General features: G+C 38.4%; 1 protein-coding gene across 1 annotated transcript in view; it reads left to right on the top strand.

Annotated features, from left to right (window-relative positions):
- THSD7B (thrombospondin type 1 domain containing 7B) overlaps positions 1-27,212 on the top strand; it is a gene marked incomplete at both ends in the record, with an annotated part of 764,094 nt that overhangs the window by 225,333 nt on the left and 511,549 nt on the right. Inside the window, one exon of the mRNA XM_082658783.1 lies at positions 8,363-8,532. Coding sequence (XP_082514909.1) covers positions 8,363-8,532 — 170 coding nt within the window. The remainder of the gene's footprint in view (positions 1-8,362; positions 8,533-27,212) is intronic.

Raw genomic sequence — 27,212 nt, 5'->3', positions numbered from 1 at the left:
AGAGAGATGGGACAAATCTACTTGTCACTGGCTACCTTTTCTCTTGGTGTGTTGACCTCTTATCATTGTCATCATGGCTTTAGGCATTATGTTACACTCTGCCTCAAAACACTGAAAGATATGTGCTTTCTAAGATGCCTTGGCACTTGCGTTCTTTCTTTTGTCCTAATTAACATTTAAAGCATTAGATCCTCCATCTCAACTAAGAGGGAGGTGAAAAGCATTCTAAGACCATAAATGATAAGGTGGCCCTGTTTACTGGATAGCATAAGGAAAGGCAGAGGACACAGGTAGCTGAGACATGACTTGATGCTGGAACAGCTATGACTCCAGATCCTTCGTGCCTAAGCAGAGAGCCTGTTTTGGCTGAAGACACTGTAACACACAAGAATACTGAAAAACGTCAACATCTTTCTTGGAAGCGACACCTCAGATGACCTACCAGCAACTTCCACCACCTCACCAGGAGGCTTTCACACCAAAATGGCTGTTCTACTTCTTAAATGATCATTTAGAGTTTAAAATTGAATATCAGACAGTGCTGTTATAAAGACCAACATAGAGTAAAACTTTAAAGACGATCTCAAGGCAGAAGCTGCATGGCTGATAGTATTACATAGACTGTGTGATATTACTGCACAGAAAAACCAATTTCCTAAACATTGCTTCAACACTCCAGTCTGGCACTGAATAGATGGAGTCTCATAATTTGTCCCTCCTTATCTCTGGTACGTATGAGTTTATTATGGGTGAACTAGAGATTCTTCGCAAAAGGTCTGTCTGTGCAGACTCATACTGAGAGATCTATCTGGGTCTCCTGCATCCCACTTCGATGTGCTTCTAAAACAAGCCTCTATGACCAGCCTGTTTTTTCCTACCATCTCTTTAAGGCACTGAACCCCATTTTAGATTTTCTAAAATCTAAAATTTTCTCAAGTTTTCCTTGAGAAAACTCTGGGGATTAGTTGATGGATTTTTTAGATGAGTGTTGAAGCCAGGAATGGTGCCAGCAGAAGGGATGGTGAGTAAAACTTGGCTTGGTAGTTGGCTTCCTCTGCGCGTTGGAACGAACTGAGTGCTGGAACAGCGTTGACATGTCTTGAAAGAGATGTTTGTTCAACACCTGCTTCAGACTGTCACTGTGCTGATTGCTGGAGAATTCAGGAAATTTTAGTCTGTGTTCACTTAGTTTATTCATCTTCAGAATCCTGTGTAATATACTCATTAAAAACTAGAGCAACTTGAACCGATAACCATGTTCTTTAAGAGTGTTTCATAGTTAGTAATGTTGCCGCACATCATTCTAAACATACGTTTCTGGATTTTTTGTTAATGCATTTTTCTCCTCCACTTTAGAGCGGGTAGCACCTATAAAAGTGCCTGGCTCGGAGTAAATGCTCAGCAGACAAAGGATGAATCATTAAATGTGGGGCAGATCCAGAACAATATTATGCACAGGGTACTTTATTCCAGGCTGATACTTATTATCTTATGTGTGTGCAGGATTCAAAGTCATTTCTTATAAAGAGCATCTAAAATTGGCATCATCAAGGAGATTACGTAAGGATGCTGACCCAGGGAAGGAATAAACACACAGAGCTTGATGTGACTTTGTCCCCAATGGCGGCCTTGCTTTTGCTAAGTGTGTCTGGTTTTCCAAATAAGAAGTTTCTGTTTTCATTGGTTATAAGAGTCGCTTCGAGAAGGATGAGTCATGAGATCACAATCTGAATATGTAAGTTTGCCTTCTGGAAAAGAATGGCACACACGTCACCTACCATCTCTAATGTATCTTTTCAATTGATCGTCTACGACAGCACCTAACACCCTGCACATAATAGAAGCTCAATAAATGGTTGTTAAATGAATTAATGGGTTCTTTAAGGAAGCATTTTTTAAAATTGTTTTAATTAAGCAGCTCTTTGTAGGATTTGAGGAGTAAAGGAGTCATGACCTGGAACCCTCAGGAGAATCTGTTTCAGGAAAGAAACGACAGTTTCAAAGAATCTGTAAATTGTTTCAGCAGAAGGAGACTGATGCCTTTTTACTGAGTCCAGCTTTTACTGGTGCATATTGTTTCATGAGTTCCCATTGTGCCACTTTCAGCTCTCCTGGATGGAAGATCTGTTCCCCTGTTAGTGTAAGAAAGTTAATGTACTACTAAGTGCTGTGCATAGGGATAGAAATCTATTAATAATACATATGTGGAGTTTGCCTAGCAAAGCCATCTGCCAAAGAGCTTTGCACTTCAGAGTAGCTTTCCATAATCAATAGTCCCACTCTATTCAATAAAAGATTACTAGAGCGTAAGATGTATAAAGCTTGATTGGCTCCCTTTATTTTGGTCGTCTGTTCAGCAAAAAATGACAAGTTAATTCTTTTCTAAATGAATTTACAACTTTAAAAGGACAACAGATATTATCATAAATTAGTCTTGCTGCAGACACTGATTTTTAATATACGCGCATTTAATTTGAATACCTTGCACTAGGGTTTCAATTCCAAGAGTGTTTGCAAATCTATATGTGCTTAGTCAAAACAGGACCATTCACTAATGCAATTATTCTTTCAGTCTGTCATCATTAAATCACTTAAGATTCTATTCCATGTTGCTTTGCTTTAAATCTAAGCCTTTAGAAGAAGGAGAAAAGAAATTCACATTTTGTAAGCAATTCTAAGCGTTCTGAAAGTGACAAAGCATGCATTCTAAAGGGCAGGGGTTGCTATAAAACTCTGATGGTCCTGCCGTCCTACTGCTATTAGAATCACTTTATGTCACCTTAGTAGGATGGAAGTCTTTTAAAAATAATCACTAAATGTGCCTACTTTTCTAATTTTGGCTTTGCTAATTTAGGATATCTCTATTCCTTGCTTCAGAACAATGCATTCATTCCTCATTCCTTCTGCCCTCCCCCCATCAATTTAGAGAATGGTTTGAATACAGGATTCCTTGGGTTAGACAACATCACTCTCAGGAAGACAAGCTGGCTACCTGGGCGATTGAATTTCTGGCCCTCGAGTAGCTTTTCCTAATCCAGAATTTGTCTCCTCTATCTCTTCATGGGAATATGTATTCCCACCCTAGAAATTTCTTTCTTTGGCTTAATCTTGGTTTCTTCTTTTAAACTGCATATACCTTTTTAGAATGATAAAATATTTAATATTAACTTTTAATATGTATCTTGTGAATACATTTATTGATCATTTCCTAAGAATAGACTTAAATTATGGGGTACATATGAAGAAATCGGGCAGTGAGTTCCAGGTGTGGGAGAAAGCTTCAGAAAGCAGATTCTAGAAGGTAAATGAAGAAAAACTGAATTTCACAGTCATAATACACGGTTGCCCTGATGTCTGAGTTCTTGTCCCCTTTCCTGGGCTGTCTCAGGTAAGAATTCAGTGCCAAGCAATTGTGCTGCTAGTACTTGGGACAAAAGTAATTTGGAATCATTCTTCACTTCTCTCTTTATCTCCTGTCCACATATAATCCATGAGAAGGCTGTCTCCACCTTCACAGTGTATCCGGAATCTTATCACTTCTCATCACATTCACTGTGACTGCCCCAATTAAAGGCCTAACATCATGTCTCCTGGACTGGCAAAGGCCTCCAAATTCATCTCCCTTCTTCCACTCCCCTATAGTCTATTCTTTAATGAGTGGCCAGGATGATTCTTAAAACTTTAAATGTCATCATGATATGATTGCCTTCCTCAAAACTTGGCAGTGGTTTCCCAGCACATTTGGAGTAACACTCACAGCCCTTCCTCAGCCCACCAGGCTCTCTGTAGCCTGGGCCCCGACTGTCTCTCACTCCCTCTCCCTCCTGCCTTGAGCTGCCTATCCCAACCACACTGGCCTCTGTGCTTTCCTAGAAAGTGCCAAGCACTGTCCTTCCCTGGGACCTTTGAACATGCTCTTCTTTCTGCCTAGAATTCTCCCTGTCCACCTTTTCTTATGCCCACTGTTTCATTTTATTCCGGATTCTGCAGACTTTCCTGGTCATGGCACTGAAATAGCTCTCCTCCTCCATTTCTCTCTGATGGACATGTGACTGATGCCGTGTTATGTATTGGTTCATTTCTGTCTGTCTGCCCCACTAGAAGGTCATCTTCCCAAGGTCAGGGACTTTGTCCTGCTCACTGCTATGCATTTCTATTGTCAGAAATCATACTTGGCACACAGTTGCAGCTCAAGATTTAGTTCTTGAAAGAAAGGAGGAATGAACACATGGTTGAGTAAATGATTTGCTTACTCTTGGGCAGGCTTATTTTTGTTCCTAGGGAGCTAGGGATTCCTGCTTTTTGGTTCCTTCTGCCATCCATCTCTCATACACACCTTTACATTAACTGAGATATTCTTTCACAAGTTGTTTCCCCTGTGTATTCAGTATATGAGTGGCTGACAGTGTTCTCTGTCACTAATGGTGGGGACATTGGAGTCATTTTTACATGAACAGATGATGGCAGGTTTACCTAACATTCACAGTGACCAGGGAGCAAAATGGAGAATTTGACTTCAGGGCCTTGAAAAAGCATTACTCTTCAAATAAAGTGTCATTGCACCATTTGGTGGAAATTTGAATTTTTACAATTAGAGATTCCTTTATTTGGCTTATATTTTGTTTCTCTTTTTAACTTGTACTTATCTCCTGAAAGTGCTAAAAATCTGACCCTATGTGACCACACACAGCGTTCAAATTATAAAGTGACTGGCTGTGTGATATTCTCAAACTGTCTTTGTGTTTGAGACTGGAAGGAATTTATACTGGCACTGTAAAATATTACGGGTCAGTTGTCAGTGACAGTATCATTGTCATCAACTGATGATATTTTTTTTCTTCATCCCAGAAAGCAATTCCTCAGACCAAGACCAACATTTATTTGTCTTCATCACGGCTGCGCAGGTAGCTACCTGTCATCTACGGACTTGCTTTTTATATCCGCAGACCAAGTTACATGAGTTTACCATTCACCGTTTTAATCTACCAGAGAATCATTTCATTAAAAAGATGTGCTTTAGAATCAGGTATACTTGTCTTTGCATCCTGCTCTTTCACTTACTTAATTATGTGACCTTGGCAAATGTCTTATTCTTTATGCCAATTCTCCCATCTGTAAAAGAGGAAGTGATATTTTTTTCATAGGCTTGTTGGGAGGATGACATGAAGTCATGCACCTAGATTTGTTAGTGCAGTGCCTGGCACTGAGTAAGCATGCAGAACAATTTGGATGTTATTATTCCTTGGGGGATTTGTCCTGATACCCTAGAAGCCTGAATAAATGAATGCTTTGTCTATCCTGTTCAGCTGGGGTGTGTGACGAGACAAAGGGATCCTAGGTCACGTTCGTAAGGGGCTATGAGGATCAACTAATTGTTTTCATGTCATGGCCATTTACTTGAGGCATTTCTACACTTGGTTTCAGAATGCTGCTCACCCACAAAAGGCAGGGCGCTGGCCTTTGAAATGCCCCCCGTTTCCCTCCAAAGCAGAAGGACAAAGTGAGGCTGGGTTGAAAGGCATCAGAGTTGAGAGAGAGTGGGTGGAAAGGCCTGATCTTTGACGTGGACTTAGCCATTAAAGAGGATGCCCCTGGCAGTCAGAAAGCCAAGTTGTCCAGAGCCTGGAGAACTATCCCTGTAATGACTACTAAAGGAGATAACAAGCAACGTTTAGCTGAGCGGTCTCCTTTGATTTCTTATTCTGTCAGATCCTAGAGACACTTTCCCAGGTTGGTGGAATTCAGACTGTTCAGTTTTCATGGCTTCTGGGTGATTTTGATTAAACATAGATAGTGCATTTGAAAAAAAATAAAGAAAAAAAAGACAGACTATGAAAGGACCTGCATTTTAAAAAGGAATTTAGAAGCCCTTCACTGGTGTGTTTTTTCCTTTGCCTCTTTCTGGGTTGGTATTTTCTCTGAGGTAGTAAACAATAGCAGTAGTGATAAATGTCTTCTTTATCTTTAGAGAATTCGTTGTTTGCCAATGAATAGAATTTGGGTGTTTTTGGTTAATGAGCTAGCAACAGGGTTTTTGTTACATTATATATAAGACTATATATATATATATATAGATAGATAGATAGATATAGTTATTAAATTTTCCTTTTCATTTTTCTCCATAATGACTTCTCAAATTCCTCCATTGCTAATTCTTATAGGGTCATGATAAATTAATTGAAAAAGCAATTTATACAGCATGGCCCATTCCTTTCAAACAAGTGAACTGATTACTGTGACTTGCTATAATTCTAAACTCTCTAAGTTTCTTTTATGCTCTTTGCTGAACTTAGGTTCTTGGAAGTTAGACCATTGCATTCCTGGATCCTTAATATTAGGACTTTGGATGAAATCAATTAAGTTCTTATAAGTACAGTGTTGGGTGTGTGTGTGTGTGTGTGTGTTTTCTGTATCAGCAGGGGACAAAAGGCAGGTGTAGAAGGACACAAGAAAAAAAGGAATGAACATTTATTGAACATTTATTATACTCCTTGATTCACATTTGGTATTATTATCCCTATTTTACAAAATAGAACTCAGTGAAAGTCACATGCCTAGTAAGTGGCAAGGCTCAGATTCAGACCACGTCGGTTTGACTCGAAAGCATGCTTGCTGTCTGTACCGCACTGCCCCTTTTTGCCTACCTTATGTGCTCACTATATCATAGGAGCCTTGGAGTCAGGGCTATATCTGACCTCCTTAATAGACAGAGAGCTCTTCTTTTAGGGAATCATTGGAGGAAGAGGGTTTGAAATGAGAATGTGATAACCATCCGATATCCCACCCCTACCTCACTGTGCCTTGCCCTGGAGTCCAGAGACAAACGAGCTACCTGTACCCTGAGACTCAGAGACACAAGAGACAAGCCTTCTGCCTGGGTCACCATGAAGCCAAGGGAGACAACTCTGTCTAGTGAGGAGAAAGGGCTTTGGAGCATCACCTCTGGAGAAGGACCGTCTCTGGGAAGACCTGGACTTTTCTCGATCTCATGCCCAGGAATTAGAAACACATTATTGTCTATATTCCCCTAGTAATAAACAGGACCTGAACTCTACATTTCAGACTCTTGCCCAGCCCGGTGACTGATTTTCACTTGGAAAACCCTGTGAAGATCAAATAGTGAGGCAGAGGGAGAAGAATTATTACAACAAACCCCACAGGATTGTCCAAATTCTTCTTCTACAATGGACTTTTCACAAGACTGTTGATCCTCAGCTTTCAAGCTTTTTAGAATGATGACACTCATTGTGAGAGGCTTTGCTCACTCTTAGTTTTCTTAGAGATTTGCTTCCTGATTTTGCTGTCTGTTACTTGATTTCATTTTTACTCTGGTTTCTGTAAGGCCAGGACCTTAGTGACACATGTTTATTTTTATTGCTACTTTTTCTTTTAAACAATCACATAACTGAGAAAACTTTCCTTAAATCTGAAATGGGACAGCGGATATGAGAATGTTCTTAGGTTTGATTTACTGTTTAGAAGCTAGTGAGTCTTCTGGTATTTATGGGAGTGCTGTAGGGTTATGTTAATGCTGTGGGCTTGAGGAATGCTGTAATAAGCCACAAAAGGAAATTCTGTCTGAAATCATTCTCCAGGTATGAGTGTAGTGTTGTTATGGTGGTTGTGTTTTCTGTAAGTTATGTACAAACTTCACTGTGTTTTTTCCTTTTATTTGTGTGTGTGCGTGTGTGTGTCTATCAGTGGGTATCTCAACCAGTTGTAAACCTGGAAGACATATTCTAAATCAGTATAACCATGGCATGTCTGTTTATGTAAGAAAAAAAAGTAATTGTCAATTAAATATAGTGGCACATTGTGAACTCATTTTTAATATGTATACCCTTATCTTAGTGGAGTCAAACTGATAGAAGTACCTCTATCAAGAAGGTTGAAAAATTGGAGGTAATCTCTGTCCATTTAAACTAATATGTTCAGACATTCATACACTGGCCTACTAATTAAAAAAGAAAGGCCAACTTTCACACAGAGTCATCTAGAGGTTTGTAAAATGAAACCCCATGACAAGCTTACCTGCTATGTATTAGGCTCAACTGGTTTCCAGCTCCTTCCCTTGATTCTGTACTCTCTTAGAGCTTTGAGGCTGAGGCATTTCCACTGTTTATCCATATTTCCTTCCTTCGCTCCTCTGGGCCTGTACTATAAGCATGATAGGCTGCTGTGATTTTGCTGTAGGAAATAAAAGGGATTTAGTATTCAAAGCTGGTAAACGTCTTTATCCATAGGCAAAGATTTGGTACTAGAAAGAGAGACGATTACCTACATTTGATGTTGATGACTTAAGTTTCCTGTAGAATATTGTATTTTCCTTACTTCTTCTTCTTCTTTTAAACAAACCAAACAGATATTCCTGGAGGACCTCTGAATGGAAAGAATGCCAAGTCTCTCTCCTCCTCGAGCAGCAAGACCCCCACTGGCATATGACGGGACCTGTTTGTGGAGGTGGGATCCAGACCCGGGAGGTGTACTGTGCCCAGAGCACACCAGCATCCACGGCACAGAGGGCCAAGGAAGGTAGGCAGCCAGTTCTGGGGACAGATTCTGCTGCTGATTGGAAGGGAAATCAACACCAGCACCATCTTCTCATATTCTCCTTGATATAATGGACCGTCAGCATTCACAAATTTAATGTTTTGTTGACTCTTTACAAGACATCCGTAAGTTCTGTTGCTTGAAGTAGTTTCGAATAGTCAAAATAGTACTGCTAATAATATCAGTCTCAAAGGATTGTTGTGAAACTTAAATGAGAAAATATACCTAAGATCTCTAGTAGAAATGACTGCTACAGGCTAAGGTGCTGGTACGCTGGAGTGAGTCAGTTGATGAAGAGTTAGTAGCATTCTTTTTTTTTTTCTATAAGAGAAGTTTTTTGTGAATTTGTCAGTGTGGGAAATTCTACAGACATTTCACTTTCAGATATCAAGGATCCATTCATTTATTGCCAGGTTTTAGATAATACGAAACTAAGAAGGAGGAAAAGGAGGAGGAAAAACAACTTTCTCCGTGGTATGCTCTGTATTAGGCGTGTATAATACAATCCATTTGTTTAAGAGTTTAGGATAGTGATAACATATAAGGACTGAAAAACTGGCCCAGATTTATTTAAGTCAATGTATTGAAAAGCTAAGAGTGTGCAGTAATGCTTCCACTCTAGAAAAATGTATGGCCTCTTCCAGGCGCATTGGGGAACCCAACAGTGCCCTCTGTAGAAGTGGTCAAGGTGAGAATGTTTCCTTGAGTGTGCGTGTACATTCTCTGCTGTAGGACTTGGTTAGAGAGAGAAGATGTGAGATTTCTTATTGTAGAAATACATCCATTTCATCCTGTAAAGCTGTTCATACCAGGTGCCTTTTTTTGTGTGTGTGACATGGCCTCTCATCATTTCAGAGGCCATGACCATAGCCTTGGATGATTCAGCTCATGACTCATAGAAGGATCATCTTTACAGATACCTTAGCATTTGCTTCAACAATTGAAGTTACAGTGTCAAATTTATAGGGCTAGAGTTATTTAAAAATTAGTAGTTAAATTTTCTTCCTTCTCTAATGTCACCCTTGGAAAGTGACAATTTACACACTTTCTCTTCCAGCATAGAACATGACTGTGTTTACTCCTCTGAATTTGGAAGAACAAATTTAGATAAAAAGCTTCAGATTATTCTTTCAGACCTTGGTGATCTTTCTCTTCTACTTTCTCCTTCTTCCCTTTTACTGTGGTCTACAGTACTAGGATCTTCAGGGGTCAACACATACATAAGAATTTTGTAGAATTGATATATTATGATCAATTTTAAGCTTCAACATTTAATCTTCTATTGACATCTTCATCTTCCTAAAGTTTCTTTAGTAAAAATAGCTTTCTTATCGATCACCTATTTCTATAGTGTTTTCAACCTTAATCATTCCAGCTTTCTTAATGGAAACATGCTGGGCAGGAAATTTGTAATTAGGAGGAAAGTGGAAGGATGGTGTTCTAGCATTGGAAGTCGTATGCTACATGTTGGGGAATGTTAAATAGAGGAGGGGTGTTAAGTGCAGATTTAGCAGCCTATTAAGCCCTGGTACAGTGTGCTTCAAGCATCTAAAAAAGAGGAAAAATACCTTAGGCCAAGGCATACTTCCAAATTAATACTTTGGTACACATGGAAACAGAAAGCCCTTAGAAAGCCTAAGCCTGGTAACCCAGTTCTCAGTGGGGGCACTTAGATGTGGGGACAAGATACATACACATGGATGTATATAGCGCAACAATGTACTCTTGTAGAAATTTGAATACAGTAGTCAAACTATTGCTGCATTGGAAAATACAGAACAGCCACATTGCATTAAAGGCATGGTAAAGATTACTACTTATCTTTGTAATCATTACAAAGGTTTGATTTTGCTCTTGTTTGGAAGTGAACCAGAAAGGTTATTTAGCCATTACTTTCCTTTCTTATAAATGCTTTAATTTCCTGCTGTTATTATTTATGGATATACCTTGACAAATCTGGCAACATGAAAATGTCTTCTTGGCTCAAGTCAAATTGTTCAAGAGAACAATTGGATTGCAGTTATAAGGGACCAAAGAGTGTTTGCCCAATTAAAGAGGCAGAGTTTAAATATTTCTAACCTTTCTGCTAATGCAGTAACAAAGACCAAAATTGATGACATTTTTTGCATTTCAGTTTTTATAAAGAACCGCTTTTTTGTTTTGGGTTTTTAAAATTATTGTTAGATTTGGAAGGGAGAGGGGATTTTAAGAGCATTGATTTTGGAAACTCTTTTCTCAGTCATAATTGACTTTTCCACAAGGTTAAGTTTTCCTTTGGCTCCAGGATACTCTGTTCACTCTCTGAAGTGGAATTGCTTGACTTTTATTCCTTGAAAATCCCACCATCCACTGTGAATTGATTACTCTGCATTCCAAGAACCTGATCTTAGAGGAACCCACAGTCTTAGGGAAAAAATTAGGTTAATTTCCATGGATCTCTCATGAAATAAAATGTAATAGACTATCTAGATACCAGAATAAAAACAACAACAGCAAAACCCAGAAAAGAGTGCTAATTCTCTCCCAAGGGCCTCAGAGTCTCCTGCTGGATGCTGAGGATGAATGGGACTTCCGTGCAGTTCTGTTGCCAACTTATTCTTGTTGCTAGCCAATTCTCCATTTGACCTCGATTCAGGGTGTTTGTCGGAATAGTATAATAACATCTATGGCATATTTACCTGGTTCTGCTGTTCACTGTCCATGTGGTGTTTTAACTGCAGCCAAAATAATGCTATAATAATCAATATGAGAAGTGTTACTAGTAATAGTAGACAGGCCAATAGATTGTGAATGAAAATGTAGCAGAGTATTTATGATTTTGTTTACCAGTTATTGTTGTAGAGAGAATTGTATTTCTCTTTTATAGTTCAGAAGCACCAGCAAGAATGATGCTAACCTATAAATCTAAAAGCTTGGATTTGGTGAGGCCATTTTCTTCTTGCCCTTTGGTCAGGTGAAATTAAAACCACTCAGCCTGCATTCAAGGGATATTTCTCAGATGGTAAAACATTGAAAGAAGGGATGCACTTTCAAAAATCTAATAAAGACAGGGAAAAATTTATTCCATTCGTGACAGTGTGGCCTAGAGATTGGCATATCAACAAATGTGGGATGAAATGGCTTAGAGATGCAGTGTATTTATATGGTGAAGAAAACAAAACAAAACAAAAACCTAAAAACTAAATAAAAAATTGGGAAAAGATATTGGTGTGGTGACAGTTAAGCACCATGTTTTAAATTCAGTATTTGGCATTAAATGGACACAGCTACTTTAGAATGCACACCATTTAGCTTTGAATTGTTAATTGTGTTAGTTAACCACTCCACACCAGTAAGCTAGTTCTTGAAAGTCCTATGTCTCTATAATGCTGGGCCCAGAGTTGGCATTAAGACAGTACTTGATAAGATAAGGGAACATGTCCTAGTTTTAAATATGTTGGTTTGGTGAGTAAAAAGTGGATGACCATCACACATAACTTTTTTTTTCAAAAATAATTTGTTATGTGCTAGCTATATCTTAGGGTCTGTCCTAGTCACTGGAATTGTAAAGATGCCTCATTAATACAGTCTTTTAATTGTGACAACAATTGTACTAACAATTATGCTATAATGTCTTAGGTAATGTGTCTTCAGTAGTGTGTTACATTTTATATATGTACATATGTTTGTAATATATAGGCCATATATATATGTATGACATAGTTAAAACCATTTAGTGATGCCTGAGAGTAATCTTCATAATGGAGATAATGCTTCAAGAGAGTTTGGAGGATCAACATGAAAGCATGTTCTAAGTGGAGACAGGGAGAACATATGGAAATAAACGGAGATGTTTATATTCAGTGGTGGCATGTGAAGTGGTATGAGAGGAGCACAGGAAATAAGGAAGTTAAATAACACTTAAAAACTAGTCTCTAAGAAGGAAATAAGGAAGTTAAATAACATTTAAAAGCTAATCTCTGAGAAGGATGTTACATAATGATTAAAGGATCAATCCAAGAAGAATATGTAACAATTATAAATGTATATGCAGGCAACATAGGACTACCTGAATACATAAAGCAAACATTAACAGACATAAAGGGAGAAATTGACAGTAACACAATAATAGTAAGGGACTGTAACATCCCAATTACATCAATGGACAGATCATCCAGACAGAAAATCAGTAAGGAAACACAGGCCTTAAATAATACATTAGACCAATGAACTTAATAGTTATTAATAGATATATACAGCATGCAATCCAAAAGCAGCAGAATAAACATTCTTTTCAAGTGCACATGGAGCATTTTCCAGGATAGATCACATGCTAGGCTATAAAACAAGTCTCATTAAATTAAAGAACATTGAAAGCATATCAAGCTTCTTTTCTGACTGCAAAGCTATGACTCTATAAATCACCTACAAGAAAAAAAATTCAAAAAACATAAACACATGGAAGCTAAACAATATGCTACTAAACAGCCACTGAAGAAATCAAAGAAGAAATCAAAAATACCTGGAAACGAATGAAAACAAACAAACAAACAAAAACCCAATGACCTGAAATCTATGGGACACAGCAAAAGCAGTTCTTAGAGGGAAGTTTGTGGCAATACAAGCCTACCTCAGGAAATAAAAATCTCAAATGAACAACCTAACCTTATACCTAAAAGAACTAGAAAAAGAAGGAAAAACAAAACCCAAAGTTAGTAGCAGGAAAGAAATTATAAATATCAGAACAGAAATAAATGAAAGAGAGACTAATATATATATATATATATATATATATATATATATATATATATATATATAAAGATAAATGAAACTAAGAGCTGGTTCTTTGAAAAGATAAACAAAATTGATAAACCCTTATACAGCTTCATCAGGACAAAAAAGGAGATGACCCAAATCAATAAGTCAAAAAGGAAAAAGGAAAAAATGAAACTGACACCACAGGAATACAAAAGATCATAAGTGATTACTCTGAACAACTATGTCAATAAAATACACAACATAGAAGAAGTGGACAAATCCCTAGAAATGTACAGTCCCCAAGACTGAACCAGGAAGAAATAGAACATATGAACAGATCAATTACCAGTAATGAAATTGAATCAGTAATTTTTAAAAATCCCTACAAACAAAAGTCCAGGACCAGATGGCTTCACAGGTATATTCTGCCAAACACTTAGAGAAGAGTTAACACTCATCCTTCTCAAAATACTCTAAAAAATTCAGAAGGAAGTAATGCTTCTGAACTCATTGTGTGAGACCAACATCACCCTGACGCCAAAACCAAAGACACTACAAAAAAAAAAAAATTATGGGCCAGTATACTGATAAACATAGATGCACATATCCTCAACAAAATTTTAGCAGTTCGAATTCAACACTACATTAACCACATTTGTGGTTCAATATCCACAAATCAATTAATATGATAAACTACATTAATAGTTCGAAGAATAAAAATCATGATTATCTCAATAGATGCAGAAAAAGCTTTTGAAAAAATTCATCATCCATTTACGATAAAAGTTCTCCACAAAGTAGATACAGAAGGAACATAATAAAGGCTATATATGGTAAGTCCACAGCTAACATCATGCTCAGTGGTATGAAAGCATTTCATCTAAGATCAGGAACAAGACAAAGATGCCCACTCTCAACAGTTTTATTCAACATAATATTTGAGGTCCTAGCCACAGCAATCAAACAAGAAAACGAAATAAAAGGAATCCAAATTGGAAAGGACTATAACTGTTTGCAGTTGATGTGATATTATACATAGAAAATCCTAAGGATAACTTTAAAAAAATCTCTGGAGTTCATCAATGAGTTCAGTAAATTTTTAGTATTCAAAATTAATATACAGAAATCTGTTGCATTTCTATACCCTAACAACAAACTATTGGAAAGAGAAATTAACCAAATAACCCCATTTACGATCACATCAAAAATAATAAAATACCTAGGAATAAACCTAACTAAAGAGGTAAAAGAACTGTACTTGCAAAATTATAAGACACTAATGAAAGAAACTGAAGACAACACAAACATATGGAAAGATGCTCTGTGCTCATGGATTGGAAGAATTGATATTGTTAAAATGACCATAGTACTCAGTGCAATCCCTATTAAAATACTAGTGGCATTTTTCACAGAGGAGATCAAATAATTTACAAATTTATATGGAAACACAAAAGAATAGCCAAATAATCTTAAGAAAGAAAAACAGAACTGGATATATCACACTCCCTGAATTCAGACTACAAAGATACAGTCATCAAAACGTAGTATTGGCACAGAAACAGGCACATATATCAATGGAACAGAATTGAGAGCCCAGAAGTATACCCACACACTTATGGTAAATTAATCTACGACAAAGGAGGCAAGAATATACATTGGAGAAAGGTCAATATCTTCAATAAGTGGTTCTGGGAAAACTGGACAGCAACATATAAAAGAATGAAATTAGAACATTCTCTAACACCATATTCAAAAATAAACTCAAAAGGAATTAAAGACCTAAAGGTAAGACTGGAAACCATAAAACTCTTAGAAGAAAATATAGGCAGAACACTCTTTGACATAAATCATAGCAATATTTTTTTGGGGTCTGTCTTCTAAGGCAAAAAATAAAAAAAACAAAAACAAACAAATGGGATCTAATTAAACTTCAAAGCTTTTGCACAGCAAAGGAAACCATAGATGAAACAAAAAGACAGTGTACTGAATGGGAGAAAATATCTGCAAATGATGTGACCAGTAAGGGGTTAATACCCAAAATATACAAACAGCTCATACAACACAGTATCAAAAAAACAAACAACCCAGTTGAAAAGGCAGAAGATCTGAATAGACGTTTTTTAAAGAAGACATACAGATGGCCAACAGGCACATGGAAAGATGCTCAACATCATTAATCATCAGAGAAATGCAAATCAAAACCATAATGAGATATCACCTCATACCTGTCAGAATGAACATAGTCAAAAAGACCACAAGTAACAAATATTGACTAGGATGTAGAGAAAAGGGGACCCTCTTACACTCTTGGTGGGAATGTAAATTGGTGCAACCTCTGGAAAACAATATTAAGGTTTCTCAAAAAAATAAAAATAGAACTACCATATGATCCAGCAATTTCACTCCTGGGTATATATCTGAAGAAAACAAAAACACTAATTTGAAAACATACATGTGCTCCAATGTTCATAGTGCATTATTTATAATAGTCAATGTATGGAAGCAACCAAAACATCCATCAATTACATGAGTGGATAAAGAAGATGTGGTATATACATATATACAATGGAATACTGCTCAGCCATAAAAAAGAACAAAATTTTTCTATTTGCAGCAACACAGATGGATTTGGAGGGTATTATGCTTCGTGAAATAAGTCAGACAGATAAAGACAAATACTGCATGATGTTATATGTGAAATCTAAACTATAAAACAAATGGATGAATATAACAAAACATAAACAGACTCACAGATATAGAGAACAAACTAGTGTTTAACAGTGGGGAGAGAGTAAGGGGGAGGGGCAATATAGGGGTAAAGGATTAAAAAGTACAAATGTCAGTGTGCTAAGAGAATTCTCGTGAATGGTCATGTCCTACTTGCAAACTTATTTTGCAAAAACCTATACAAGAACTTTTTGAGATATGAAATAAACTAATTTACCTTATGAACAGATTTCTTAAGGGGCGATTGAAGGAGGTATTCCACCATCATTTGAGGGTCTAGAAATGTCCTTTATCTGTCTTTAGAAATTGGTTTAAAAGTCAATAAGCTCATTTGGGTGTGAGAATAAAGTGTCAGGAAAATAATATGCTTAGAAATTCCCTTAGCATCAACCCTTAGAGGAGAAATGAGACTGCTTCAATGGGATTACAGCATTTTTTCTTGTTTTATAGTAACAGAGAATCACAGGTAACTGGATGAAGTAGTCTTTGCTAATTAATAGCAGGATATTGGATGGCAGTTCACATGAGACCAAGAGATAGAAGACTTTTGGCCTGTAATATTTCTACCTTGGAAACATACTCAATTATTAGGAATATATAGAGTATATACGAATATAATTCAAATATTCTCTCCAAAAGTGTGAAAGCTGATAAAAGTTTAAAAGGAAAGGAACGTTAAATACTTAGAGGGGATTAGGTCACCTGGTGTCTAAATTGAGATTAGTTTCTAGTGGTTCTGTTTTATTGCATTTGTGTCTCAGTTTAGTGATTTTTAAATTAAGTGTAACAGACTTATCTTAGTATGATATAGCAAATGTTTACTGAATTACTGTACTTAGTGAAAATATTGAAGAGTGCCTACTTTAAGCATTCATTAGATTATCAGGCTGTTCTTGACATTAAAAACTTTTTAAAATTTATCTCAGGGTTTAATTCACATGATTGAAATAAGAGCGGGAGAGAGCTTCCCTTGACAAATGATAGAGGCAGAATATTTGAGGAGAAAGTCTACTATTGAATAGAAGTTACACCTTGCGGGGGAGAATCAGCTTGTGGAAAAATGGGCCTTCTTTACAACATGTGAGCCCTGCTTAATTTGATCTCCTAAAAAGGAAGAACACATGTTCTTTTTTGTTTAATATGTTATATATTTATTCAGAATTAGCACAACTGAATTGATGATTCAGCACAGTGTACTACTGAAACCAGAGTATGTGGCATCACAGAGGAGGGAGATCGTCAAGAACCTAGAACTAGATGTGAGTTTGGATTTTTCCAGTGGTTTTGCCAGTAACAGTTTAGCTTTTCTAATCCTAAAATTGCGCTAAGATCATACTCCTGTAACAGCACACCACTTTTTGCCTGATATCTGGCCATTCTGATTGTCTTTGTTACTCATTAAGCTGTAAAGCCCTTGAAAGACATGCTGGGGTCCTTCTTTATTATTTCCGAGTGCCAGCATCTATCATATAAAGGGCAAATTTTTAATGCTGTGGCATTCAAAATGGAAAGCTCTTCAAGTGAGAGTGAAATACTGAGTTTTGTTAATTTTTTTTTTTTTTTTTTTTTTTTTGCTTTTTGGGTAACACAGTGGAAGAAATTGTTTTCCTGTTGACAAAACCAAAATGATCTCCAATGTGGAGATCAGCATTCCATGCCAAGGCCAGGTGGTCCAGAGGCCCTGGAATGAAATCGTATTAAATAGAAGATACGAGGATCATGAAGTGATGGAAATGGTCCATCACTTGCAGAAAGATTGAGGAGGAAGGTAAAGGAGAGACAACAAAGACAGTCACTGGGCCAGCTTAGACTGAAACTGTGACTTTACCCAGTGGTCTTGTCTCACTACACTAGGTAGTTGATTTTTGAATAATTTTTATAGTTAAATATTGCCCCCTTTGTTGTTCCCCAGAGAAAAGAGATCATGGAAACCACAAATGATTTCAAATTATTTATGTCTATCAGTTTTTGATCTTTAACAGTCTAGGAGGGGAGATGAGACAAACAAATAACTACAGAAATAAGTGCCTTACAAGAAAATAGGAATTTTATGGAAGGGGAGGCTGAACCAGTGAGATGTGAGGGCAATAGGGTATGTTTGTTAAGAAGAAAGCTTTTACATGGGCCTTAGCAGACGGGCATGCTTTAGACAGGGGTTCATATGAAGGGGACAGAATCCCGGGTGAAGCAAACCATGTGAGTAAAGACACAGAAGTGGAAAGTCATAGAACATATTTAGAGTAAAACCAGTAATCAAGTTGGACATGGATATGGAGTGGATGAAGGTGAGGGCCATGGATTTAGGGTAGAGACAGAATTCTAGGCTGCGGTCTTTGGCCTTATAATGGTCATGAGATGCTAGGACTTGAAGTATTACCCTCTCTATCCCTGTGCAACACCCTGAGCTCCAACAATACTAAACATTTTTTTTTTTTTTAACATTCTAGACCTTTGGAGCTAGTCTCTGTCTGACCACTGACCATGATCCTAAGGTTTCCCTCATTCCCCTTCACCCTCATGAACTTCTCCCTAGCTCTGACCTATCACCTGGATAACCTCTACTTCTTAGAAATTGTTTCCTCTGGGAATCCTTTGAGATGGCATAGGCTTTCTGCTCCCCAGTCACGTTATTTCACTGCGTTGTAATTGCACTTCTTGTGTGCGCTGTTAACCAGGCTACTGTGCAAGGTCTGTGATGTTGGGGACCTCGTCTGTGTTGTTCACTGTTATTTTCCCAGCATTTAGCACAGTATCTGGTAAATAAAAGGTACTTGAACTGAATTCAAGTGTTGCCGCTTCTCATGTTTCTTTCACCACCTTTGTCTTTCTTTCTCTTGGCCAATGCTCTACAAGGACGTGGTTCTCAGTCCATTTTCAGACTTGGATAAAACAGTATATTGTAGTGCCTGGGATCTGGCCTCTTGAGTAGCAGCTGAGGAGCTGGTAGTTCAACCTGGGAGATACAACCTGAAAGGGTAGGAGACTTAGCTCCGTGAGGAGTGAAGCGTCACTCAAGGGGAACATGATTTAGGAGGGAGCCAGGCTATTCCCAGTGCACCTGTATATTATTCCAGTATCTTCTTTTTAATCCTTCCAGAGAAATCCGGTTTTCCAAATACACAAATCTGGCCTATATACCTTTGTGTTTTATTGTATTGGGTTGGCCAAAAAGTTCGTTCAGGTTTTTTTGTACCATCTTCTGGAAAAACCCAAATGAACTTTTTGGCCAACCCAATAAAACGGTAGCCAGCAAAACACATTGCATAGCATTGCTTCATATTTTCCTTGCTTTACTCCTGGTGTTTTTTCCCCTGTCACTGCCTCCTTGCCTTGCAACTTGCAAAGGAAGTGGGTTTTTTGGGGCTGTGCCCTGTGGCATGTGGGGTCTTAGCTCCCCAACCAGGGATTGAACCCATGCACCCTGCAGTGGAAGCACCTAGTCCTATCCACTGGACTGCCAGGGAATTCCCAGATAAAATATTAACACCTTAATTCTCATCATAAGCTCTACTTTCTAGAGGGCTCAGCGACAACAAAACTCAATGAGTATTGAAAGAAAGAATGAGAGATGCTATTTTTTTTTTTTTTTTTTTTTTGCGGTACGCAGGCCTCTCACTGTTATGGCATCTCCCGTTGCGGAGCACAGGCTCCGGACGCGCAGGCTCAGCGGCCATGGCTCACGGGCCCAGCCGCTCCGCGGCATGTGGGATCCTCCCGGACCGGGGCACGAAGCCGTGTCCCCTGCATCGGCAGGCGGACTCTCAACCACTGCGCCACCAGGGAAGCCCGAGAGATGCTATTTTTAAGGATTTATAATGATAATCTAGATGAGACATAGTATGAGCCTGAAGGATGGTGGCAGCTGTAAAAGCTCTTCTTTTTCTCTTTCATTTTCCTTCTCTTTTATTCCTCTCTCAACCTCATTTTCCTTCCTCTTCTTTTATGTATCATTCAGTTTTTTTTTTTCATTTCTTCCTGTTCCTCATCCTTTCCCTCTTCTTTTCATCTGGCATAAATCTTGAGAACAACATTGTCAGTACCTGTGGTCGACTTCACAGCAGTCGGTACATCGTCCAGCAAAAGGAGGAAGAGCTCAGTATGTATTTCTTGAACAAATGAATTCAAACCCCTGCATCTAGTCTTACCATTCAGTTTCAGGCATTTCTTTTCACATTGGAACAGCTCTTCTCTTCTTTGCGATCGTTCACATACACCTGCACTTCATTAGTAAATAGTTAAGTTCTTTTCAGAGTCGAAGATTGCATTTGGAAAAAATCTGCTGAGACTAGTGCATTTACAATCTTTAGTTGGCTGTCTCACTAAACTTCATTTTGTCAGCTGGATTAGATTCTTCTCTAACACCAGGCCAAGATGTAATGAGGTTCCTCTTGGCAGTGCAATTTCTGAAACAAAGTTATCCCTTCCAAATCTATTTCTCCAGCCTTGTTGAATATGTGAATGCAAGTAGGACATAGAAGAAATACCCACTTATTGTCCAGCTCTTCCTGCAGGAAAGTTTCACAACTTTCTTACCAATTTATTTTAGTCATTAGCATTTTTCCATGCTCTAGTTTGAACTTCACACCGAGTTCTGTCCTCAAGAGGGAAGAGTCACTTAATGAGATCTCTGTGTGTTTAAGAATGGCTGAATTACTCTTTGTGTCTTCTGGCCATTTTCTCAATAATGGAGAGAAGAATCAATTTCCATGTCAAGGAACTTCCCTGGTGGAGCACTAGTTAAGAATTTGCCTGCCAGTGCAGGGGACACGGATTCGATCCCTGGTCTAGGAAGATCCTACATGCTGTGGAGCAACTAAGCCCAGGCACCACAGCTACTGAGCCCTCAAGCCACAACTACTGAAGTCCATGCGCCTGGAGTCCGTGTTCCGCAACAAGAGCAGACAGCGCAATGAGAAGCCTGTGCACCGCAGCAAAGAGTAGCCCCCGCTCGCTGCAACTAGAGAGAGCCTGTGCACAGCAACGAAGACCCAACGCAGCCATAAATAGATAGATAAATAAAGAAATAAATAAAAGACACTTTGCTTTAAAAAAAAATTTTTCCATGCCAAGAGAAAAGCTGAAAAAGCTGCCGAATTGTGATACCTCTTCTAATTTTAAGATTCTCTGTGTCTCCATGTGGAATATAATTGTAGTTCATTTTATTCTTTCAAGGTCTGCTTTTCTAAGACTTTGATTTTATTTCAAACTGTTGATGAGATGTACCTGAGTTGTCCCAATTCTTTTAGGCTTGAAGCTCAGTACTGAAACCAGATATTTCTTTTTGAATAAGCTGTAGCATTTTAAATGCAGTGTTCCCACATTGTAATTTTTATTGTCCTGCCCAGCCCCATATCAGATTTTTTCCCAGGATTCCAAACTTCAGGATATTGACTCTCCTGCTGCCAAATGTTCATGCTAAAAACCTGGGCAATATCCTTGGCATTTCACTGTCATTCACCTCTTTGCCCACATTCAGTCTGTCACCAAATTTGTTAGTTCTGTTATTGAACCAAAACTTGGATCCACTCGCCCACATGCGGTAAAGCCAATCTACTGATGCTGGGTTGTGGTGAAGGAAAGTGCAGCGTTTATTGTAAGGCGCTGTACAGGGTATCTGGGACAGCTAGCGCTCAAAAAGTCTGAACTCCTCTATGGCTTTCAGCAAAGCATTTTTAAAGACGAGGTGAGTGAGGGGTGTCCCAGGGCATGTGATCAGCTTGTGCATAACTCTCCAATTGGTTGATGATGAGGTAACAGGGCAGTGACACAGGGGTTAACGGTATCAATCCTCAGGTGCCAGTAGTCCTGGGGACTATGTGCTCATGGTCATCAAGTAGTTAATCTGGTGGGGTTTTAGCATCTGTAAAGCAACTCAGGAAACATGCATCAGATACTATTATCTAGGTATTCCACAGAGGAGCTAAAGTAGAGGATAAGGGGGACGGGACTGTTCTGGGAAGCCCCACGGGGTCCTGCTTGGTTACAGCTCTACTATTTTTTTGTTTGTTTGTTTATTCTATTTATTTCTATCTCCCTTCTAGCATTATTTCTCATTTGAAACTACTGTAATAGTTTCCTGACTTATTTCCCTCCTTCTACTCTTACTCCCATATAAATAGAGTGGGGCCTATTTAATGTGGTTTAGCACATGGTCTCTGCAGACACACTACCTCTGTCCACATTCTCACTCTGTCACTTACAAGCCGTGTGGGGATGATGATCATTCCTAGCTCATGAACACACACCCTTACACATCACTTACAACAGAGCCTTATACAATAGGCACTGAATAACTATGAGCTATTATTATTTTTCTTTTCCACACTCAGCTGAAGCAACTTGACAAGAAAGCTTATCTGAGTCTATCGCTCCCGTGCAAAATGACTTCAGTGACTCCCTCTGAATTAAAACTTCATAACGTCTCTCACATAGCCATGTACGATCTGGCCCTGGCATACCTCTCCAGCCTCGACACCCTCCCTTCCACTCATTCTTTTCCAGCCACATGGTGTGGCATTGAGCAAGTTAGTTGACCTTTCTGTGCTTGAGTTTCCATCTTGTGGCTAGAGGCTAGCATCGCGTAGCCACCTAGGCAGCAAAGAACAGGAGAATCATGGACCCAGATCTTAAACATCTTGATTCAGAGCTGATACTCTCGCACAGTACATTTAAGAGACTAGTCATTGTGTCCCTGTTTCAATGAAGAAGAATGAGGGAAGGGGGAATCCCCTGGCTAAGCAGCCATTTTCTAGCAATGGCTGCACACTTTGGAAGAGAAACACAGATCTTTGAGGGGCAGCTCGGTGTCTCTGCCACCGGTATTCTTTTCTATTAATTAATTACCCCTGTATTAATTTCCTATTGATGCTGTAATAAACTTAATGACTTAAGACAACACAAATTGATGATCTAACAGTTCTGGAGGTCGGAAGTGTGAAATGGATCTCACTGGGCTAAAATCAAGATGTGAGCAGAGCCGTCTTCCTTCTGGAGACTCTAAGGGACAATCCATCCCTCACTTTTCCCAGCTTCGGGAGGCCCCCCTTATTTCTTGTCTCATGACTCCTTCCTCTGTCTTCAGAGCTACCTGGCAACGTCTTCAGATGTCTTTCTATAACCTTTATTCCTCCCTCATCCACTTATAAGGATCCTTGTGATCACACTGGTCCCACCTGGATAATCTAGAATAATCTCTCCATCTCAAAGTCATTTTATGAGAAATCTCAATTCTACACCAACTTAATTCCCCTTTGCCATATAACATAATGTATCACAGGTAGTAGGGAGTAAGATTTAGACATTATTCTGCCTACTCAAGCCCTTTCTCTACCGAGAAATAAACCAATACTTGCGGTTTACTAAAATTAAACAAGAGGGTGGTCCTTGTGAATATATGGGTATGTAGTATGATATTAGGGGGTACAGAGGTCCAATTAGCTTATAATTAAGAATTTAGGTGCTGAAGTTGGGATTGCCATGTTTGACCACCACCTCCCCTGTTTCCTACCTATATAATGTTGGATGGGTCACATAGCCTCTCTGAGCCTTCAGTCTTCTCCTCTGTAAGATGGAGATAACACAGGACTTCCCTGGTGGTCCGGTGGTTAAGACTCTGTGCTTCCAGTGCAGGGGGTGAGGGTTCGATCCCTGGTCAGGAAACCAAGACCCCACGTGCCGTGCGGCGCAGCTAAAAATAAATACATGAATAAAAATAAAGTAAAATGGAGATGACAGTGGAGTTGTCAGGAGAAAATGAGGTGATCCATATTTAAAGGAAAAAAAAAATCATAGCCCAGTACCTGATATATACTGAGCACTCAATAAGTACAAAGTGTTATTTGTTCTTTTTCGGAGAGTAAAAGCTTTGCTTTCTTGTGTATTCGCACATTTATTGGGGCCCTGCCGTTGGTGACACAGTGTATCAAATATTAGAGATGGAGAGATGCACAAATCAACCTTGACTATCAGGAGGTCAAAGCCAATTTGGAGAAACATAAAAATGAATTATGTAGGTATAATATAAAGAATATTATATTCTCAAGGTGTGTAAAAAGTATTTTTCAAATGCAAGGTTAAAAAGCAAGCAACCCAGAAGAGGAGAGGAGTACGTCTTTTAAAGTTTCTATTAAAATGCAGATAGTTCAGCTTCTTCATCTGTAGAATGAGAAAATTAGAATATGATCCAACAGCAGAGTTTCTTTCGCTAATAAGATTATGTGATCAGTTCTCTCTGGGAAGGGCGTGACTCAGGCACTGGCCAGATACTTCACTGCCCTGCATCTGATACTTCGCTGCCCTGCATCTGGTATGATGTGTATAGGAAAGGTCACTCCTGAATCTCTGTGTCAGTTAATATCTTCTTGAGATTAGTCAGTCACCAAGAACATGGCACTAATCTGTGAGTTCTCTACGAGTGCCTTCAGAATCGACTGCTAACAGATTTGGTACTTCCCTAGAAATTGGGAGGTGGCTATGTAAACATCCCATTCAAAGCATCCCAGTTGACTTTAATGGATGAAGTCCACAGACCATGACTTAAGCACCAGTTTGACACAGAAAAAGCAGTAGATGTGTGAATTTTGGAATGGTGTAATAAATAGAACATATAACAAAAGTTTTGACTTTTTCAGAAGTTCCCCAGGGCTGTTCAGTTACTTAATTGAAATGACCAGTCATAAAATGACTCTCCAGGATTTCTTAGTATGTAAACAGAGAATTGAAAGACAAACAGTTCTAAAGAAATTGTGCAAAGTCATTGTAGCAAGAGCTATTAGTAAGCTCAAATGTGAATAGCTGACACACACATCTCAAGAAGAGTAAAGGGTCTCAGATATTATTCTACTTGCCAGAAAACATGTTTGCCTGCAATCTTTTCATAGATACTGGCAGAAGACATCAGACCCCTTGGTCAGAGACAACGGGCATTTGTCACTCACAGCCATGTCAGTTGCCAGAATGTCATCATTGGTACTGGTTTCTGGAGCCCCAGTTCCCATAGTGCAACACACAGGGACCTGTGATGCCTGCACGCATAGTGAGTTGTGTAAGGGGAGAGAGACATTGAGCCTTAGAGACCGCAGTCCTTCATAATGGGCTAGAAGCAAACCTGTACAACCTTTGCCCTAGAGGGTGACTTTATCCTTCTCTTCCAAGGCTGTTCGCTCTACACACATACTTTAAAAAATAGTCTGGAACAAAATCTGTCATTATCTCTGATCACAAGATATGCAGAAATATGACAGATCCATGGAGAAACTCTCGCTACAAAACAACAACACACATGCGTACACATTGGTTAATATATCCCTTACAACGAAAAATGTAACAAATTGTATATAGTGAGTGATCTGCTGGTTTTCTGATTATAATCAAGACCTAGTATCTCCACTATATGAAACCATAGAATGCCCCATGCTGTCCAAAATCTTTGATTGGCTAAAAGCAACCTCATTTTACAGTATCCTGTCTTGCGGTGTTAGTTCATAAAAGGCAATTATTACAGTAAAAACACACACAGTCAACAGATACTTCTATTTAGAAAATGCCCTCTCTATTTTGAAAATCACAGCATCCAGACTTCTGGGAAATGTGTTCTATTTCCCTGAATCAAACAGAAACTGTAAAGGTATTGGGCTATTGATGTGCACCTTTATCCAGCAAGCTCTAAGAAGAATTTATTAAGGGTAGAGAAACAAATATGTAACAGATTGGCTTCTCCTGCAGAAGTTTTTGAGATGTGAAATTTTAAATGATTCTGCCAAATTGTTGGTTGGTAGAGCTAATATTTTGGAAATTCTACTCCAGACAATGAAAGGTTTGTACGTATAACTTGCCACCTATTAATCTCAAGGTAACAAACTTTAAAAAAAAATAAAAGATTTTATTGTGGGCATTTTCAGATGTACATGAAAGTGAGATAATAGTTATTACACTTTGATAAAATGGAATTATGTGGAAAGAAATACTGAACTGAGAATGAAGTAAATAGAATTCTAATTCTGTCTGTACCACTGATGATGATACTTAGCCTTAGGCAGAGGGGTTACTCAATTCTGGCTTCAATTTATCCTTTTATAAATGAAAGATGATAGAATGTATTCATTCTCACCTCATAGGTATATTAAATACTAGTGGGAAATACAAATGAAAAAAGTTAGTTACATTCGGAAGAAAATTTGTTTATATGTAATTATCTTTTTCTAGTTACCTGTATAGTCTCCTTTCCCTGAAATAGAATTGATTGGAGACACTACAGGTACATCATTTCCCCAAAATTCTACACCTGCAATTTTCTTTTTTCTAGTTAGGACATACTATGAAATTGGTCAGACTCATTTCGTATTCTTTAGACCGGATAAAGCTTGAAACCACATCTATCGTTTTTAAGACTGATAACTTCATTTAAATAAACTATGTAGTTATTTGTTGATTTAAGAGTACTTTTCCACATTTATGTGTTTAGGCTATGAGAAACTATTATTTGAAGCAAGAGTTAAAGAATTGGAATCTTGGAACTAATTGAGTGGAAAATTAGGTAACATTTAAGCAGTAATTATCAACAAACCTGGTGATACGAATGGCCTATGGTACTTGTCAAATGTATATGTTTCTCAGCTCCTCCCGTCATTCTGCTTCAGTGGGTCTAGAAATTTGTAAATTTTTAAAGTGATAAAACAGATGATTCTTATATAAGAGGAAGGTTAGGGAACATTGACACAATTTAATATTTTTATCCTAAATATGCAAATTGAGACCTGCAGTAGTTGAACTTGCCTGATCCTCAGCGTTGGTTCGTTGCAGACCTAAGGGTAAGCCCAGTGCCTTAGACTTCTGTTCATTGCCCACTTTTTTCACCTGTTACCCTGGCCTAAAAGTTAATGTGCTTACAAAATATGCACCATCTCTACTAACTTACACTGATTTTTGTCTTCACACTCACTAGTCTAATACTTTCTTTCCAGCTAAATGTGGCAACTGTTCAAGTTCTAGGGTCTGGAAAGCAGCCCCAGGAATTACAGAGCTCCTGTAAGGACTTGTTCCAATGATAACTCTAGACGTCGAGGCTCAGCGTGGAGTCTGCAGCTTTAGCATCGAAGCTTTGAGTGATTTGCTAACTCTACTTGTTTTTCAGCTAGGATTTTATGGGTTTCTGTTTCCTGGTTATTCTTACATCTTATAGAAGCTACGTGGCTTTTCTT

The sequence above is a fragment of the Grampus griseus genome (assembly GCF_964374135.1).
Source record: "Grampus griseus genome assembly, chromosome: 7".
Lineage (NCBI taxonomy): Eukaryota > Metazoa > Chordata > Mammalia > Artiodactyla > Delphinidae > Grampus > Grampus griseus.
This window is presented reverse-complemented; position numbering and strand designations above follow the sequence as displayed.